At 45.7% G+C, this 19,854-nt stretch overlaps 2 protein-coding genes across 2 annotated transcripts in view; one reads left to right on the top strand and one right to left on the bottom strand.

Annotated features, from left to right (window-relative positions):
• Positions 1 to 5,548, bottom strand: part of LOC101653256 (protein SCO1 homolog, mitochondrial) — a 14,790-nt gene extending 9,242 nt beyond the window's left edge. Inside the window, exons 1-4 of the mRNA XM_004709346.3 lie at positions 5,273 to 5,548; positions 4,092 to 4,182; positions 3,464 to 3,661; positions 2,218 to 2,310 (exon numbers count right to left, since the gene is read on the bottom strand). Coding sequence (XP_004709403.2) covers positions 2,218 to 2,310; positions 3,464 to 3,661; positions 4,092 to 4,182; positions 5,273 to 5,548 — 658 coding nt within the window. The remainder of the gene's footprint in view (positions 1 to 2,217; positions 2,311 to 3,463; positions 3,662 to 4,091; positions 4,183 to 5,272) is intronic.
• Positions 5,549 to 7,404: 1,856 nt separating this feature from the next.
• Positions 7,405 to 16,902, top strand: ADPRM (ADP-ribose/CDP-alcohol diphosphatase, manganese dependent). The gene is made up of 4 exons (XM_004709345.4): positions 7,405 to 9,928; positions 11,175 to 11,792; positions 13,072 to 13,188; positions 16,551 to 16,902. The coding sequence occupies exons 2-4, from the start codon at positions 11,192 to 11,194 to the stop codon at positions 16,838 to 16,840; spliced, it is 1,008 nt and encodes a 335-aa protein (XP_004709402.2). The 5' UTR covers positions 7,405 to 9,928; positions 11,175 to 11,191; the 3' UTR covers positions 16,841 to 16,902.
• The last annotated feature ends 2,952 nt before the right edge of the window (positions 16,903 to 19,854 follow it).

Below are 19,854 nucleotides of genomic sequence, written 5' to 3'. Positions count from 1 at the left end.
GGGGGGGGGGAGTCACAGGTAGTGGGAGAACAGGGCACTAATCCACCCAAAGGGAGGGTACTGTTTATACCTCCACAGGGAAAGAGGGACCAGACAAACCCAGCGTTCCAAGAGGAGAATGCAACACACTGGCATGAAGCAGGGAACCAAAAGAGAGGCCTGAGGGGCCGGCCCCATTACCAACTAAGTGGACAGTACAGTACCTCCCTCCCCCGCCTCCCAAAGAATTAATTTCAGAGGACAGCATTGAAGCTACAGCTCAGGGAGAGGGGCATGTCTGATCAGAGCACACAGGAGCAAATGAAGTGGGAGGGAAAAAGAGTGAAGCACATCCTGGCCCACCAAGCCCTGAGGACTGTATTTCTGCTCAGAGCAGCCAATGCAGAGAGGACCATAGGGCTGGCCCAACCAAGAGACAGGACGTCCCTCACTGACCCATAGCACTAGGGGGGACAACACTGGAGACACATTGCAGGAATTGTGCCTGATCTGACCCCACCACACCAAGGCAAAACACTAAGGGCGTACAACAGAATAGCAAGGGGAGCAGAGCAATGAAGTCCTCAGGAAACACTAAAAATAGACTGTGGGGCCAGGGTGCATCAGACTCGACTGGAACACACTCATAAAGATCAACAAATAGACACTGAACTACTTATAAGGCTTTTCTTTTTTTAATTGTTGGCTTTTTTGGTTTTTGTTGTTGGAGTTATTGTTTCATTTTCTATTGCTGCTTTGTTTTGCTCGGTCTTGTGTCTATGTACATTATCATCTCTGCATATCTATCTAGATAGGTGGGATAAACAGCCTGAGGAGAAAACAACAGGACAACAGTTCTGGGGCAACATGGGAGAGTGGGGAGGCGGGGGAAAGCAAGTGGGTGCTAATAAACCAGGGAAAAGGGAACAACTGACCAAAAATCGATGGTGAGGATGGTGTAGGAAGCCTGGTAGGGCTTGATCAAGGGCAATGTAACTGAGAGGAATTACTGAAACCCAAATGAAGGCTGAACATGCTAGTGGGACAAGAGGAGAGTTAAAGGAAATAGCGGAAAGGACTGGGAGGCAAAGGGCATTTACAGAGTTCTAAATATAGGCATGTACATATGTAAATATATTTATATATGAGGATGGGGTAATAGATCTAGGTGCATATATTTATAGGTTTAGTATTAGGGAAGCAGATGGACATTGGGCCTCTACTCAAGTACTACCTCAACACAAGAACACTTTGTTTTAATAATCCCGCATTCTGAGATGCTCACCTTTCCGACACAATCACTGAAGACAAATAGGTGCATAAGCAAATGTGAAGAAAGCAGATGGTCCCGGCTATCAAAAGAGATAGCATCTGGGTCCTTAAAGGCTTGAAGATAAGCAAGTGGCTATCTAGCTGAGAAGCAACAGAGCCCACATGGAAGAAGCACAACAGCCTGTGTAATCTTGAGGTGTCGAAGGTATCAGGTATCAAAACCCAGAACAAAATATCACGTCAATGTGAATGGGGGGTGTGGAGTGGAGTGCGTGCAGACTGGAAGTCCAAAGCCAATCTGTAGGCAATTGGACATCCCCTTACAGAAGGGTCTCGGGGAGAAGACAGGCCAATCAGGGGGCAGTGTAGCACCGATGATACACACCTTTCGTCTGGTTCTTCAGTGCTTCCTCACCCCCACTATCATGACCCTAATTCTACCTTACAAATCTGGCTAGACCAGAGCATGTACATGGGTACAGATATGAGCTGGAAACACAGGGAATACAGGACAGGTAAACTCCTCAGGACCAACATTGAGAGTGCCCACACCAGGAGGGTAAGGGGAATGTGGGGGGAAAATGGGGGAACCGATCACAATGACCTACCTATAACTCCCTCCCAGGGGGATGGACAACAGATAAGGGGGTAAAGGAGACAACGGACAGTGCAAGACATGGAAAAATAATGAGAATTTATAAATTATCAAGGGTTCATGAGGGAGGGAGGGGCATAAAACTGAGTAGCTGATACCAAGGGCTCAAGTAGTTCGAAAATGTTTTGGAAATGATGATGGCAACAAATGTACAAATGTGCTTGACACAATGGATGTTAAATATGGATAGTGATAAGAGTTGTACGAGCCCCCAATAAAATGACTTAAAAAAATAAATAAGGGCCAATGGAATTGGTCTTTGTAATACTTAAAGAGTTCAATAGAAGTAAAGTACACTGAATGAAACATACCTTTCACGTAACTTGCAATGGCTTCTTTGGTGTCCCGCTCTGGGTCAATAGTGATGAAAAGTGGAGTTAAGTTTGGCAGCGTTGGAATACCATCTGAAACAAACTTCTTGTTAGTCAGCACTCACATTCTGAGGAAGGAGACATAACTTCCTCAGGGTGGGGGATATACTCAGGGACAGCTAATATTTAGGTGGGGGAGGGAGAGGGGTGGTCTTCAGGATGAACTGACCCCCCCTATCATCTGGGAAAGGAGCAGATACAGTCCAGTGTGCAAAGATTTTACTACCTCATACTGTCCCCTATTCTAATCCTAAGGAGCTCTAATGGTCTCGTGCATAAAGCGTTGGACTGAAAGGTCAGTGGTTCAAACTCATCAGCTGCTCCTCAGGAGAAAAATGAGGCAGCCTGGTTCCACAAACATTTAGTCTTAGGACCCAACGGGGACAGTTCTTCCCTGTCCTATAGGGTCACTATGAGGGAGAATTGACTCAGTGGCAGTGTGTCTGGTTTGGGTTCTAACCCTAACAATGTTTAGAGTACCACATCTACCCACCCTAACCCTGCCCCCACATTTTTAATGTCAAGGGAAGGTAAACTGTAGGACTTGAGTTTCCTAGAGAAAAGCCATCTAAGAAGGAAGCACCTGTACAATCTAGTACAGTACCTTCTGGACCTGACAACACACAAACTCACTGCCACTGCGTCAACAGTGACTCAGATAGACCCCGTGGGTAGAACTGGCCCTGTGAGTTTCCAAGACTAATTCTTTACGAGAGTAGAAAGCCTCATCCTTCTCCCTTGAACAGGTGGTGGGTTCGAACTGCTGACCTTGTTTGTGGTTAGCAGCCCAACATGTAACCAGTCCGCACCAGGACATGACCGGTATGAAGAAGTAGCGCTGCCTCTAATTCCAAAGATCCGAGAGTTCCCATGACATCAGAGAGTCTCCCAGGAAAAGGCAATGGCTGTGACAGTGAGGACAAGGAGGAACACAGTGGGAGTGAAGGGAGCCCTGAGCCACACCCACATGTCTAAGGGATCCGACATTTATTGCTAAACCAGCTTCCTTCAGTGAAGAATAAGGCCAGAGGTATCAAAGAAATAGACCAGCCCAGAGCTGAGATCCTTGGTTCTCACAAAGTAAACAATTACACGCCTGGTGCAGTAATTCAAGAACATGAAAAACATAGCATCACTAAGAATATTAAGGAAACCTTTTTTTTTTTTATCACGATGGCCTCCTTACCTATTTCATCCACAACTTGAATCATTTTTTCTAGTTCTTCGGGGCAGATATCAGGGCAATGAGTGAAACCGAAATAAATCAGAACCCACTGGCCCAGGTAGTCTTTGTCAGTTTTAGGCTCTCCAACGTGAGTTGTGAGACAAAACGGTCCTCCAAGTAAAGGTTTCCCCAGGGATCGATGGCGTTCCTTCTCCAGTTCTTAAAAGACAGACAGACAGACACACACACAAGAGGTTAGTAGGATATTAATGACAATGGGATCACACAAGGTTGACACACTTCTCTACACTTTCAAGGAGCTTCAAAGATCTTTTAAGATAAACAGGCATGACATGATACAATACAATCAAATAATATGCTATGGTATTTAAAAAGGGATTTAACAAGGAAAGTGGTTAAAACAGGTCTACCTCTTTGGGGAGAATTCAGTCCTAAGCCATGAGGTATGGCTAGGCTGAAACCAAAGTGAATGAAGGGTGTATGTGAACTATCTATAACACATTTGCAACTCTTCGAAAATCATAAATTATTTCAAAATAAACTATTAAAAGAAAAGAGGTGGTAGTCCACAGCTCCATCAGTAGGAAGGGTTTCCTTAGGAAGTGATCATAAGATGTTATCTACGTACTTTCCGTCTTTTGTTTCTTGAAGTACTTCATACAGGCCAGTATAGCTCCTCCCACAGCAAATGTCAAGGCTAAAGACTTCCAGGAAACAGGCTACTGGGGCAGATTTCAAAAACAAAACCACTGGTGAGATGCGAACATTTAGCCACCCTAAATGTATTAGTTTTTTAATACACACACACACACATAACACAGGCCCTGATGTTGTTAACTGCAAAGAGCGGTCCAAGATGCTTTTGGATGAGAAAACGCTGCATGTTTCTATGCATTCAATTCCGTCCGAGTCCAAATTCAAGGGCACTCAATTACTGGGGGATATTCCCCGGGTCAATTTCTTCTCATGTGACAACCAATCCAAAGCAACTCAAACACCAAGGTAATTATGCTGGCTACTAGCTGGGCCCCTGAGCCCCACTGCCTGTGCTGACCCTGAGAACAGAACCAGCTCAAGCCTCCCCTCTGTGCTGCAAATCCTCAGCGCTGTGCGGAGAACACTGCGAGAGATGGAGCTTCAGTTCACCCAGAGGGGCCTCAGAAACTAAGTCTGGAGATCAATTTCTGCACAGTCAGCCGTAGAAAAGTGTATGGAGCACAGTTCTAGTCTGACAGACCCACACGGGGCTGCCATCAGTTGGGGTCGGCTTGAAAGCGACTGGTGGTGGCTAGACTTGCCGAAGTCAAGTCACAGGGGAAGACATCTACAAGTGGAACTGCCCTCCCATGCGTTCCCACGGACTCTCAGGCAAGGCCCCAAATAAGACGTCAATATGCACACTCATCGCCGCAGAACTATTCTCAATCGCTAGAAGATGCAAACACGCGCCAAAACTCACTCAACGAGTCACTTTGCTTCAATTGCAACGTATTCCCGGTCTCTGCACAGGGGAAATCAAGTGACAGAACTTATAAAAGTGCTACGACTCCTGGTAAATCGAAGGCCGAGAGGTTTGAGAAAACCTGAAACGTACTTCTATTACTTTGACTTTGACCCAAGGGCTAACGGCAGTTCAAGTCCGAGCATCTAAGCGCACGGAGAGGATGTGGTTTCGCTCGTCCTCTCGGAGATCTGGGTGAACCAGGGAAAACGGGGGTGAGCCCAGGTCGAGTGGTTTTGGAGGCGATGAGCAGGAGGGATGGGAAGGGCCCCGGGGCGTCTGACAGCCGCGACGAGTAATGGACTCACCCCAGGCTTCGAGGGGCGCGTGGGATCTTCGCTGCCCTTCGACCCCGGCTCGGACGACCCTGGCGGCGGGGGCACGGCCGTGCTAAAGGCCCGGCTTCCGGGGCAGCTGCCTGCGAGCCCGAAGGCTCGCCACGCCTGTTCCCGGCGCGCACAGAATGGCCTCCGCATGGCTCCCCAGCTCGCGCTCCAGAGCCGGAGTCCGCGAGGGAAGAGGCACCAAGGCGGGCCACCGGGGGACAGCACTGCCCTTCCTCCTCTGAGCAAGCGAGCCGCCATGAGCGAGGGACCACGCCTCCTTAGGCCCGCCTCCAGACTTCCGGTGCCGGTGCCACTTCCGCTTCCGGTCCGGCGTAACCTCTCTCTCCGCCCGCCGTCGCTCTATGGTTGCGCGGGAGTCGCCGGGAATCCAGGGACGTTTCTGGGAGGACCCTGGCGGCGGTAGGTGGGTACTTGGCACCGCGGGCCTAGTCCGCTGTGTCTCGGCGCGGGCTGCCAGGCCTAGGCTGGCAGGGGAGGGGCGAGCGGGCGGCGGAAGTGGCCGTTGCCTGGGCTGCGGCTAGTGGACCACGAGCGTGGGGGACACCCGCACTGGATTGAAGGGCCCGGGCTTGGACGCAGCACTCAGCTCCTAGCCCCGCTGGGTGCACCTCGGAGAAGCTGTCCCTCACCCTCGCCCCCACCTTGTCGCGTCGCGCTGCCCAGGTGGGCCAAGTGGCACCGCAAAGTGGTGGAATCCCTGGCATCTTCGAAGGAGACGCCGACCCGTTGCGTTTGAAATAATCCTTGGAGGCGTCATAGGTTTCGCGTGGGCTGCTCACCGGCAGGCCTGCAATTCCAAACCACCAGCTGATCGGCTGCAGACAGGTTTTCTGGCTCTCGTACAGAATGAGTCTGGGAAACTGCCAGGGGCAGTTTGACCCTCTCCTGTAAGGTGGTTGGGATCCAGAAATTGCTGGATGGCAATGGGAGGATTATTTGCCAGGCGAGGGCCACCAGGACTAGGTGGGTGTGACTTGGAAGCGCGCCCTGCTTCCATTGATCCCCACAGTATACTATTAAGTGGTGTTGAAGCACAGCACTATACAAACATGAGGGGGTTTCAGAAAGTGCGAAGTGTGCACTGCAGCAATCCCACCTGGAATTTTGTTTCTTTACGCCCCAGTTTCGACTGTAAAATACCTTATGATTCAGGAGCCCTTCGCTGTTTCAGTTTTACGTTTGTTTGTTTGACCTCAGCAGGGACAAATTTACCTTGCTTCGATACAGGTCCCTTACCGATAAAGGTGAAACCCCAAAAATCAAATTCACTGCCTCAAGTCCATTCTGACTCATAATGACCCCATATAAGGTTTTTGAGGCAGTAAATCTTTACAGGAGCAGACAGCCTCATATTTCCCTGGAGGAGTGGTTGTGTTCAAATCCAGGGCGTTTTAATATTTATGGGCAGTGCCATCCGGACACCTTGATAAGATTAAGAGCATGCATATTTTTAGTTCCTTGTGAAAGCTGCTTGATCGTGCATTCCTTCCACCTGTTTTAGTGTCTGCTCTGGTGTGCAAGACACTCCCCCCCCCCACACACACACACCCACACATGCACTGCCACACACACACACCCACACACACACAACCATGGTTGGTTTGCAAAATAACAAAGCAAGAGGATTGCTATGAGTGAGAATCTACGCAATGGCAGTGAGTTTGATTTAGTTTGACTTCTCTTCCTTCATTATACCCATCCTGGTCTATGTGGTGTCCCCACCCCACCCCCAAAAGCTGCTGCAGAGGTTAGGGGCCCTGGTGTCGTGGGTTACAGTAGCCACTCGGTGGGAGAAAGAGGATGCTTTCTGCCCCCCTAGCATTACAGCCTCCGAAAACTACAGGGCGGTTCTCCCCTGTCTCTGAATCAGAATGGACCCCACGGCAGTGAGCTTGGTTTTGTCACCAAGGCAGGAAGACCTTGTACCTTCGTGACTGTGGGGCGGAGCCTTGGTGGTGTAGTGGTTAAGCCCTGGCTGCGATGGTCGGCAGTTCAAAACCACCAGCAGCTCCCTGAAGAAAGACTGAACTTTCTAGTCCCATAAACAGTTACAGCTTCGGAAGCGCACAGGGCTCACTATGAGTCAGCATTGACTCGATGGCAGTGAGAGAGTGACTGAGGGACAGAGGTGTGGCCTTCGTCTTGGGTTGATAGCTCACGTGGGTAAGCACCTTCAGGAGAGGCTGGGAGCTTGAACCCACCGAGTGTGAAGACAGGCCTAGAGGAAGTTGTCACAGCTATGAGAATCCCATGGAGCGCAGGTCTCTGCAGCCCTGGGCCTTGCTCAGAATAGGTGCGAACACTGTATATATTGGATAAGTGAGTTACTAGGGTGGTACAGTGTACAGTCAGTGAATATCTGCCATCATCTTCGATACTAGATACTAGGGTGGGATTACGCAGATAAGGCATTTATGGCCCACCGATGGGATTGGACAGTCTGCTGCAGATGAAAAGACAGTATGTGGTTAAGTTTATGTGTCAACATCACCGAACCATGGTTTTCAGTAGTTTGACAGTTATATAAGGATGAAGTTTGGCAGTTATGTAGTAATGTCATCACTGTTTTGATCATCTGTAAATACCCTTTGTTTGGGGCAGTTAGTTGTCTCTTACGTTGACGAGGCAGGATTAGAGTGGAATGCCTCCTGAGTCCTTGCTTTACTAGAAGGGCTGACTCAAGTCACCATCTTTCATATCCTTGTACTGCATTGCTCAAATAAGGGGCGTTCCCTTGAGGGTCTAAAGAGCTCGAAGTCCACCTTTCAAACCCACCATATGCTCCATGGGAGAGCTAAGAGACTGTGAAGATTTACAGCCCTGAAAACTTTCTAATAGGATTGCTGTTAGAATCAGCTCAACGACAGGGGGACTAGTGTTTCCTTGAAGGTCCAGGGTTAGGGATGCTGCCCTCCTTGCTGTTGAAAACCTGCATACAATTTTAACTCCCCCACAGATAGCTTACAATTGACTAGCAGTCTTAACCAACAGCAGTTGGTTAACACTTTTTATATGTGTATTATATTCTGCACTCATATAAATGCTGTTTTCAAAGTGCAAGATTTTCCACCTACCGATTTAGCTGCTGCCCCAGCTTCCTGAATTTCCTTCTGTGTTTATACAATGGTTCTTATGCCAGTGTTGGCTACCCTGTTAGCAGAGGGCACGCAGCAGTTTCACGCATTGACCCAGACTGCCGTGGAGCCGGTTCTGACTCCGGAGGACAGGGTAGAAGGGCCCCGTGGGTTTCTGAGATGGCACTCTTGATGGGAATGGAAAAGCCCATCTTCCTCTCCCTGCCGGAGGTTCTGAACAGCTCGTGTTCGGGTTTACAGTTGACTGCGTACCCAGGGCTCCCACTTTTGTGTAGTAGACCTAGCAAAGACCAGCCTGGTGCTTCCTGAACCTTGGTGGGTCATGTGCCTGCTGGCCTGGGGCTGGGGCTTTCCTGACAGTCCAGGTTTCTGCTGCTCCTCCTCCCCCAGCCAGAGGTCAAACCACATGGACTGAGAATGAGGAATTGGGTAGATGCCTAAAGGGAGTGCTGTTACCAGAAGAACAGGAAATGAATGCTGGGTAGGCAAAAATAGCAACTGTCTAATGGAGAGAAGATCACATTAATTGGGACTAAATTCCCTATAGAAAACCCATAGTACATGTTATCTCCTTCAGGCGGAGCAGTCTCATGGTGATAAAGCCCTTAAACCTTGTTTAAAGGTAAAAATGAACAGCTCGTTTGGCAGGGAATAACAGCATTCCCAGAAACCGTTTTCCCTTACGCCTTGCGAATTGCTTTGTAATGTAGTTGCTAACTTATTATTATTATTACTATTTTGTTTGACCACCTTGTTAATCTGTCCTTGGAATCATACACACATATCAGCGTGCACGCACACACAGACACACAACCTAACAGACCGTGGACTTTCCACTGACACAGTGAAGTTTGCGTTTCTTGTCGTTGCATCTTGAGCTCTTGACCTTGGAGCTCCGGTATCCCCCACCTCCCACTGTTTACACCAGTGCGCTTCCACGTGGGGCCTGAGGAAGACAGGAGCAGATACAAAGAAGCCATCCTAATGATGAGCACACCCACGCTCGTCTCATTACTTAGCGTTTCTTTGCCTTTCCTGGTGCGATTGCAGGGCTCCTGAGACCCACCAAGGTAGTGCACTGTTTAAAGAGCCCACTGCTAACCAGGTGGCTGAGCTGGAAACTGCCAGTTGCTTCAAAGTAGAAAGATGGGTCAGTCTGCTTCTGTCAAGATTTATTGGCTTGGAAAACCCTGTGGGGCAATTTTTGGTTTATAGGGTTGCTCAATCCAATGGCAGTGGGTTTGAGTTTTTATTCAACCAGATTAATGTGAAAAGGAGAGTAAGCTAAAGCGTTCAATTGGGCGAGCCGGATAGAAAGCGTATCATTAGTGACAGTAGTTTTAGGATGAAAACCAAACCCAAACCAAATCCTTTGCCATTAAATGGGTTCCGACTCCTAACGAGTTTCTTAGCCTCATCCCTCTTGCAGGAAGCAGTTGGTGAGTTTGAACCCTGGATCTTGTAGTTGGCAGCCAACTTCTAACACACAGCACCACCAGGGCTCGAGGGCCCTCATTCTCAGGTAAGTAAAACTGACGCCTGGTTTTTCTGGTTGGCTGTGAGTCACTGCTGCTGTCTCTGATGAAGGGGCACTTACTTGATTGGGTCTCAGGATCTGCAGAGCGTTGAGGAGACTGCCAACCGGTTCATTAGGCAAACGACCGGAAATGAGAGTCTGAAATTAATGTTAGGGCTTCCAAAGCAATCCTTAGAAACAATTAAGTTTTAATAATCATTTCAGAGTTGTAGCAACAGTTTGTACTATAATCTTTTTCATTAAAAAATAGCCCATCATTCAGGATCTAGGTCTTTCATTTTGTTTTCATTCCTAATGTTCTCGGTTCTTTTAAGAGTTGTTTATGAATTTGTATGCAAGTACTAACAAAATGGGTTTTTTTCCTTTTGTTTTGTGGAGTAAGTTTAAGTCTCTTGCTCTTCATAGTCACAATGCGAGGCAGAAACGATAGTGAGAAGAATAAATATTTCCTGATTCAGTTGCGAGGGCAGAGGGGTTAATATTCAGTTTGAAAAAAAGTTAGACTTAGACGTCAACTATTAATATAGAACCACTGCTCGCAGAAATGACAGTAATCACATTAGCATTATAGATAGTTTTATGCCAGTTTTTAAAAAGATGAAAATAATTCCTCTCAAAATACATCTACATATTTGAGTAAAAAGTATAATTCTTCCCCCCTCCTCCTTTCACAGCTTCATTGCTTCCTTTTGATATTGCAGATATGAAATCAGAGAAACACCCTCCCCCCAGCAGAGAGAACCAAGACTTTGCCTGATAGAAAGTCACCCACACTGGGGACCTACCTAATGCCTTAGGAGAAGGAGCTAGTGAAACACTCAACCTTCAATATAACCTTGAAGCTTTGATAGGATCATTGCAGTGTGCGTGTTTAGTCCCATTTAGAATTTGTGCATATTTTGTCAAAATTAGAAATGATTCCAGATTTGAATGGCTTTACTACAATTAGAGCGTTTATTCTTTAATAGGATGAAGGTACTTTTTGTAAATTGATACTCTCCTAAAGGATAAAAGTTGCTCATAGTTATTCATAGATAAAATAAAAGTTATTCATAGATAAAACAAATGGAAGTATTGGAAAGGCATGGTAATTTGGACCTATGACGACCCAAAGGCCATGCACTTTTCTGTATACTACAAGTGGTTGGTAATGAAATCATTAAATGTTCTATAGTACAGTTGGAAGATCGGGATGTTTATAATTTACTTATCGCATTCTTTCGTTGACAAGAGAGCTGTTTGGAGGCGATGGATGATCAGTCGGACCCTGGGCCCCTCAGGGAGGGTTCAAAGGCCCTCTTCTCCTTCGGAGTTATAGCAGACATTCAGTACGCAGACTTAGAGGACGGCTTTAACTTCTTCGGGACCAGGAAGAGATACTACAGGCACAGTCTGCTTCATTTGCAGGGGGCTATTGACGACTGGACCAGAGAAGGCCGTGTGCCCGGCTTTGTACTTCAGCTTGGAGATCTCATCGATGGGTACAATGCACAGCATCAAACATCAGAAAAGTCCCTAGAACTTGTTATGAACACATTCAAAATGCTTACAGTTCCAGTTCACCATGCCTGGGGGAATCATGAACTTTATAACTTCAGTAAGGACTACTTAACAAGCTCCAAACTGAACACCAAGTATCTAGAAGACCAGATTGCACATCATCCTGAGACAGTCCCTTCAGAGAACTATTATGCTTATCATTTCGTACCGTTCCCTGAGTTCCGGTTCATTTTACTTGACGCATACGACGTGAGTGTCTTGGGTCTGGATACATGTTCCCCCAAATACCAGCAATGTATGAGGATACTGAAGGAGCATAATCCAAATGAGGAATTGAACAGTCCTCAAGGTGAATTATTCCTTTGAGCTGAGAATCTAGTACATTGTCTTTTAAGTTCTTCAACTACCTTTTATTCAGCAGGAAGATGCACGATTAAGGTAAAAGTATATTGTTGTTCAGGGTCAGGATTCACACTAGACTGATGTTACACAAATTTATTTGATTGATTGAAGATTCCTTTATGTAGTAGTTACACAAATGTGTATAGAGCCCTAGTGGTGTAGTGGTTTACAAGTCGGGCTGATAAACCACAAGATCAGTAGTTCAAACCCACCCACCGCAGGAGAAAGATGAGGCTTTTGGCTTCCCTAAAGGTTTACAACCTTGGGAACCCAGAGGGTAAGTTCTACTCTGTCCTACAGAATTGCTGTGAGAATTGACCTGATAGTGAGTTTTGTTTGTTTGTTTTTGTGTTTGAATGCTTACTCTCAGCTAGGCATTTTTTCTAGGATTAGTTATTTACATAGTTATTAAAAATATTCCTGTTTCCTGGATGAAGTGGGGAGTAAGCAGTAGTGAACAGGGCAGAGAACAAACAAGACTGTGTTCCCTAAGTGGTACGTGCTAGTAGGAAAACAAAGCAGGACAGTGTTCTAAGAAAGGGCTGGGACTCCTGTGTTGGAACAGGTGGTTAGGGAGAGTGTCTCCGAGGAAGCAGACATTTATGCTGAGCCCTGGATGACAAGAAGCAGCCGTCTCTGGGATCAACTGGGGCAGAGTGTGGAGGCCCAGTAGCTAAGCACTCTGTTGCTAACCCAAAGTCGGCAGTTCAAATCTACGAGCCCCATGGCAGGAAGATGGACATTCTGCTTCCAAAAGATGGACAGTCTGCTTCCTCTTGGAAGCCCTGAGAGGCAGTTCTGTGCCATTGTATAGAATTGACTGGGGGCAGTGGGCTTATAGTATTCCAGGCAGAGAAAAACAAATGTCAAGGCCCCGAGCAGAATAGGACTGTGGTATTTTTAAAGAACATAGAAAAGAGCCTGTGGATACAAGATGATTTGGCAGAGTAGATATGGAGCTAGGTCCTTGTTGGCCCAGGGAGGGGTTTATATTTTATTTAAAATGTATGGAATGGGAAGCAGCAGAATGCCATTTCTAGGGCTGAGATCAATCATAGTCTACAGATTGCTTTAAAACTCCTATAATTTCTTATCATAAGCTATTTGATCTTTAATACAAGGTTGTTGCCAGTCCCGCCAAGGGAAGAGTACATGTGGCTCAGTCTGAATGGAGCAGAGGGGAAGAAATGGGATTTGGTGGGTGTGACTTTCTCAGTGTATTTCAGGTCTGTCTGAACCCCAGTTTGTCCAGTTTAATGGAGGATTCAGCCAAGAACAACTGAGCTGGCTGAACGAAGTTCTTACGTTCTCAGACACAAACCAAGAAAAAGTGGTGATTGTGAGTAAGTACTTCAATAATTTATCTGATTACACCAGCCAGCATTTTAGGGAATGAGAAAAGTTAGGTTTTCTTAATTATATTGTGATGTCCCCTTTCCATAAAATGGATGCTTGGTGAGAATTTTTATTGAGAAACACCCTGAATTTCAGATTACTATTTAAGGTTGAATCATTAAAGCATTGTAAAGGAAGAAGAACATCTTGCTGTGTATTATCCCCTACGCCATCTACACATTTTATTTGCTTTACATTCCGTATGAGTAGTGAATTAAAAAGGGGTATTTAGATAAAAACATCATTTTATAGTATCAAATATTTCAATAAGGTAGAAGACTCTAATAACTGAGTTAGAAGGCTTAAATTGGCCTTTTAGGATTCAAAGTAGAATTTTCCCAAACAACATCAATTGATGTACTAATTTTTAAATCCAAAATTCCATTCAAGCCCAACTCAAGCACTGAGGCTTAGGAAATTTGCCACCACTCAGCTACCTCTGCTGAGGTAGAAGGGGGCCACCTCGGCAGGGAGGGGGGGCACAGGCTCCGCCCCCAGGGGGCACATTCAGCTTTCTGTCTACTGTAAGTTTGTGGAGAATGGAGATGCGTGTTGTTTTCATGTAGAATCGTATTTTGATGACATAGTGCCATCAGAGATTATAGGATTCTGAGGTGCTTAAAACACACACACACACACACACACACACACACACACACACACACACGAAGAGCTGCACTTTGATTTGAGTGGTATATGTGCAGTTTGGGCCTGAGGTCAAAGCCAGGGTTCTACATCTCATGGGGCATAATGGGTGAGAAGAGTCACAGGACTGGATGCCATCCTGCACCTCTATTTACATGAGGGGGCTTCAAAAAATTCATGGAAAAATTCTATTATCTCTTGATTTCATGTTTCCATGAACTTTTGGAGCCCCCTTGGATAAGCTCTGGGAACCTGGACACATAGTTAGTCTACGTGCTGAGATTTTCTCAGCGTTGCATCAGATGAAATAATCCATGTGAAAAGAATTAGAATGGTGAGGCTACTCAGGTGGTGATTAATATAAAATTGTTTCTGTGTATAAAAGTAGTTTTTATGTATTAATCTTGCAATGATCGTGGAAAGATATGTAGATGGAGTTGCAATGTTTCTGCTTTCTTTGGAATATTAAATGTCATGCAAAGTTTGCAAAATATCAGGGCCCCTCCCCGATTATTGGAATGTATGTGACACTATTTGATTCTGATGAAGGATCTCAAAAACTTTTATATGTCTGCTTTTTAGTTTGCCACTTTAGGCCCTGACCATTTACTTTAGAAAATACTAGAGCCAAAAGAAGCATAGGCCTCATGTAGCCAAACCCTTGTGTTTAACGCTAAGGGGCCAGAGATTGAACTACACAGCTACAATCCCACAGCCACTGACAGAAATGAGCCTCGAATCTGTGTTGTATCCCTACCCACCTTCCCACCTGAGCTCATATTCTTCCCTTGTATTTTTTTTCTGTTGTCATAGCAGCATCGAGTGCTAGTGTCTCTTCTGTTCTGCCTCCCATTTGTTTGTAAGTTAAGAAACTGGATCATTAACAATTGATTGTGGGAGGTTTTCTTGTAGTAAAGTTTACAAGGTGTTTTAGAAATCTTCGCAATGTATGCTTGCTTTGGTTTCCCCACTTTATTGGGGGCTCATACAGCTCTTATCACAATCCATTCTGCTTGCTTTTTAAACTCTCAACTTGGCTACGCAGAGGTCAGGTTGCCTCCTTCTTACGCTTCGGTTATGTAATTGGAAGGCTAGAATTGCAATGCACAAAACTGGGGGATGTGACAGAAGAAGAGGGCTTTGAAGGGAGGAGTTCACATTTGGATATATTCAGTTTTAGAAGCCTATTAAATATCAGCTCCCTAGTGGGACAGTGGATTAGGCATTAACTACAAGGGCTACTAACTACCAGGTTGGCGATTCAAGTCTACCAGGTGCTCCGTGGGAGGAAGATGAGGGTGTCTTTTCCTTAGATTTATAATCTTGGACACTCCATAAAAGGTCATTGGGGATTAGAATTGACTTGATAGCAGTGGGTGTAGCTCGGTATCAGACATCAGAAGCCTCTTAGACATTGGTGGAGATGTTGAGTAGACAGCTTAGACAGACCGATCTGAAATTCAGTATTGAAATTGGACTAGATCTCTACATGTGGGAGCTGAAAGAGTGTAGGTGATCTGTGAAGCTACGTTAAGCACTAACAGGAGACCACCCAGGCACTAGTGTGACTAGATAGAGGGGAGAAGTCCAAGGGCCTTCTTGATTGCACACTGGGGAGATGAGGCGAAACCAGCAAAGGAGATTGAGAATTAGGGGCTATTGGCTTCAATGGAAAACCAGGAGAGCCTGGTATCATGGCATCTAAGTGTTTTAAGGAGGAGGGAGCGATGACCTGTCCCGTGCTGTAGAGGTTTGGCCGATGGGTCCAGTAGTGGCTTCTAGGTACTGGGAAGTTCCACAGCCCCTTGGGACTCTTGACTCTTATTACAACTTGAAGGGTGGTTGTAGATGTGTGACTAGTAAGTCGCTTTGACTCTTTTTCTTGCTTCACCGGTCTGTAAACTGCTGACATTTTTCAAACTTAGGTTACAAACTAATAGTAAGCAAACCCATGCTTAAATTAGAAATAGAAAAAAGAAAAGGGGTTTCTTGGGCAGAAGCAAAGACCAGTGAGCTACAGAACCTGTTCTTTGGCGTGAAGATGGGGGCCTGAGATGGATGTGGGCATCACGAGTGAAAGGTGTCTTCACTCTGCCTGCCCATGTTTACTATGGTCCTAGAATCAACATCCCTTGCTTTTGATTCCGTTTTCTCATCTCTTGTACAGTGGACATGCCTAGCTCCATGTCATGGAGATGTTTTGAAGAAGAACTGATTTAAAGAGGCATGAACCATCTTGAAGGCACTAAGTTGATAAATGATATACAATCCATGGCCTCCTCCCTAAACTGTTCTTTACTCTGACATCTTTCTGTACACATAACATGCTTATCTGAGAAAATCAGTGAGGTTGGGTTCCAGCTTTGCACACCAGCCTACACAGGAAGCCCCCAGCGTTCGCACATGGTGACACTGTACGTAGATGTGTGCCTCTATGACATCTTCTTCCCTTTTTGAACTACCTGACCCATCTCTTAAGTGCTTCAGAAACTGTAGGTGGCATAGTTCCTAATGGATCCTCTCTGATTTCAGTCCATATGGGCAATGCACATATGAATTTCAGTCCATACCGACAGCGTACAGTTTTTTTCTGAGTACTGGCTTTTAGCTATTTGATGGAAGTGTGCTTTATGAATTGTTTCCAAACTCTCTTTCTCTCTAACAGGCCATGTTCCCATCTACCCAGAATCCTCTGACAGTGTGTGCCTTGCGTGGAATTACAGAGACGCGCTTAGTGTTATCTGGTCCCACAAGTGTGTGGTGTGCTTCTTTGCGGGGCACACTCACGATGGTGGATATGCACAAGATCCTTTTGGCGTGCATCACGTCAGTCTGGAAGGGGTCATTGAAACAGCGCCGGACAGCCAGGCTTTTGGCACTGTTCATGTCTATCCTGATAAGATGCTCTTGGAAGGGAAAGGCAGAGTGCCAAACAGAATTATGAGTTACAAGTAAGAAAAAGCTTCCCATGTGCAGGCTAATGTATTTTGTTTAATAAAACCTTTGTAAAAAGAGAATCACTTCGTTTTTGCATTTGCACATCTTCTACAAGGTACCCTCCCCCCCGCAATAATTCTCAATCCCATTGCTTTGTGTTTGTGCCTGCATAAAAAATGGCTTCATTGTTCATAAACTGTTCTAAAATGCCACTCAAGACCCAGCTTACTGCCATCCAGTTGATGGCCGACTCATAATGAGCCTATAGGACAGGGTAGAACTGCCCCTGTGGGTTCTGAAGTTGTAACTCTTTATGAAGGTAGAAAGCCTAGTCTTTCTCCCATGGAGCAGGTGGTGGTTTCAGACGGCTGACCTTGTGGTTAGCAGCCCAGCGCATACCCACTATGCCGTCAGGGCTCCAAAACAACAACAACAACAACAACACGCTCTCTGCCACCAAGTCGATTTTGGATAATATGCCCGTTGTTGAAATTAAGAAACAAAATGAACCAAGGGGTTGAGGGGTTGGTGGTAAGTATAGTTCTTAGCAAGAACTTCATTTAGCTTTGCATGTTTAATTTTTTCAAACATAACGGATTCATGTCTTACCTATGTAACTTAAATAGTAAAACAATGAAATAAGCTCATGCAAACTTTATCCTGTTCATCTGCTGTGTGAATAAATTTTGGACATTTTTTTGTCCAGAACACTTACCATATGGGAGTTTCAGGTGTGTAGTCTTCTTTAGAAAATGAAAAAAAATCTTTAAGACCCTAGACACTATATCTTTTGATAGCCGGGCACCATCAGCTTTCTTCGCCACATTTGCTTATGCACCCATTTGTCTTCAGCGATTGTATCAAGGAGGTGAGCACACAATGATATGATTTTCTGTTCTTTGATGCCTGATACCTGATCCCTTCAGCACCTCGTGATCACACGGGCTGGTATGCTTCTTCCATGCGGGCTTTGTTGCTTCTGAACTAAATGGCCACTTGTTTACCTTCAAACCTTTAAGACCCCAGATGCTATACCTTTTGATAGCCGGCCACCATCAGCTTTCTTCAGCACATTTGCTTATCCACCCACTTTGTCTTCAGCAATTGTGTCGGGAAGGTGAGCATCATGGAATGCCAATTTAATAGAAGAAAGTATCCTTGCATTGAGGGAGTACTTGAGAGGAGGCCCAATGTCCTTCTGCTACCTTAATACTAAACCTATAAATATATGCACATAGATCTATTTCCCCATCCTCATATATAAATATATTTGCATATGTACATGCCTATATTTAGATCTTTATAAATGCCCTTTGCCTCCTAGCTCTTTCATCTATTTTTTGACTTTCCTCTTGTCCCACTATCATGCTCAGTCTTCATTTGGGTTTCAGTAATTGCTCTTGGTTACATTACCCTTGATCACACCCTACCAGGCCTCCTACACCCTCCTCACCACCGATTTGGATCACTTGTTCTGTTGTCCCTAGGTTTGTTAACACCAGTACCTTTACCCCCACCTCCCCCTCTCCCATGTCCCCCCAGAACTGTCGGTCCCATTGTTTTCCCCTCCAGATTTTTCCTCCAGCCTATCTTATTTAGACAGACCTGCGGAGATAATAACATGCACAAAAACAAGACAAGAGCTGGGGTCTTAAAGGCTTGAAGGTAAACAAGCAGCCATCTAGCTCAGCAGCAACAAAGCCCACATGGAAGAAGCACACCAGCCTATGCGATCACGAGGTGTCAAAGGGATCAGGTATAAGGCATCATCAGAACAAAATTTCATATCATTGTGAATGATAGGCTGTGCAGGGATGTAGGGTCAGAGGAGCCCAGGGCCAACCCCATGGCTGCTGCTTTGGCAAGTGACACCAGACCTAAGGGGAGATGCTTTACATGTGGAGCAGAGAGACATTACCAGAGAGACTGCAAGCAGATATTTCAAAAGAACAGGACAATTCACAGCGGAAAAGACCCAGGGAAAGAGTCCAAGGAAACCGCACTTTGCCTCTGCTGCGACAGAGGTAGTCACTGGGCAGGGCATTGTCATTCAAAGTTTAGCAATAGAGGACAAATTGAGCTACTTACCATACAAAGTGGTAGCATGGGAAGAACTGGAGGAAATTATGCTAAGCAAAGTAAGCCAAGCACAAAAGAAGTACAACATGAGTCCACTGAGGTAAGTTTTAAAAATGCAAAAGGGACATAGGGAAAAAGCTACTGTATACAAACATTTCTGGGGTGAGGTCCAGGTAGTATGGCAGGGACCAGACCAAATCCAGGGATACATATGGTAGCCAATTAAAAAGGGGGGTGGGGGTGGGGGACATGGTTAGCAGGGGAACAGCACTAACCCACCCAAGGGGAGGGTATTATCTCCAACACAGGGAATCCAGAGTGGATGATCCCTTCAGGACCAGTGGTGGACGGTGGGGTGGAAAGGGGGAACCGATTACAAGGATTTACATGTGACCTCCTCCCTGGGGGGCGGACAACAGAAAAGTGGTTGAAGGGAGTCATTGGACAGTGCAAGATATGACAGAATAATAATTTATAAATTATCAAGGGTTCATGAGGGAGGGGGGAGCATGGAGGGAGGGGAAAAATGATGAGCTGATGCCAGGGGTTTAAGTGGAGAGCAACTGTTCTGAGGATGAGTGCAATGAACTTACAAATGTGCTTTACACAACTGATGTATGTATGCATTGTGATAAGAGTTGTATGAGCCCCTAATAAAATGATTAAAAACAAACAGACTTTGGAGTCAGGGTGTGGCACCCCATCAGACTCAACCGGAAAACACTCCTAAAGGTCACCAAATAGACCTTGAACTACTTAAAGGCTTTTTTTTTTTTGTCGTTGGTTTTGTTGTTTTGTTTTCTTTTGTTGCTTTGTTTTGCTGTCTTGTTTTTGGTACATAGTATTATCTCTGTAGGTCTATCTACATAAGATAGGCAGGATAAACAATCTGGAGGAGAAAACAACGGACCGATGGTTCCAGGGGAACATATGAGAGGGGGAGGCAGGAGAAA

Source organism: Echinops telfairi, unplaced genomic scaffold, assembly GCF_000313985.2.
Source record: "Echinops telfairi isolate 266 unplaced genomic scaffold, ASM31398v2 ScPeMD7_2010;HRSCAF=2546, whole genome shotgun sequence".
Lineage (NCBI taxonomy): Eukaryota > Metazoa > Chordata > Mammalia > Afrosoricida > Tenrecidae > Echinops > Echinops telfairi.
The sequence above is the reverse complement of the archived record's forward strand: the minus strand, read 5'-3'. Positions and strand labels throughout refer to the sequence as shown.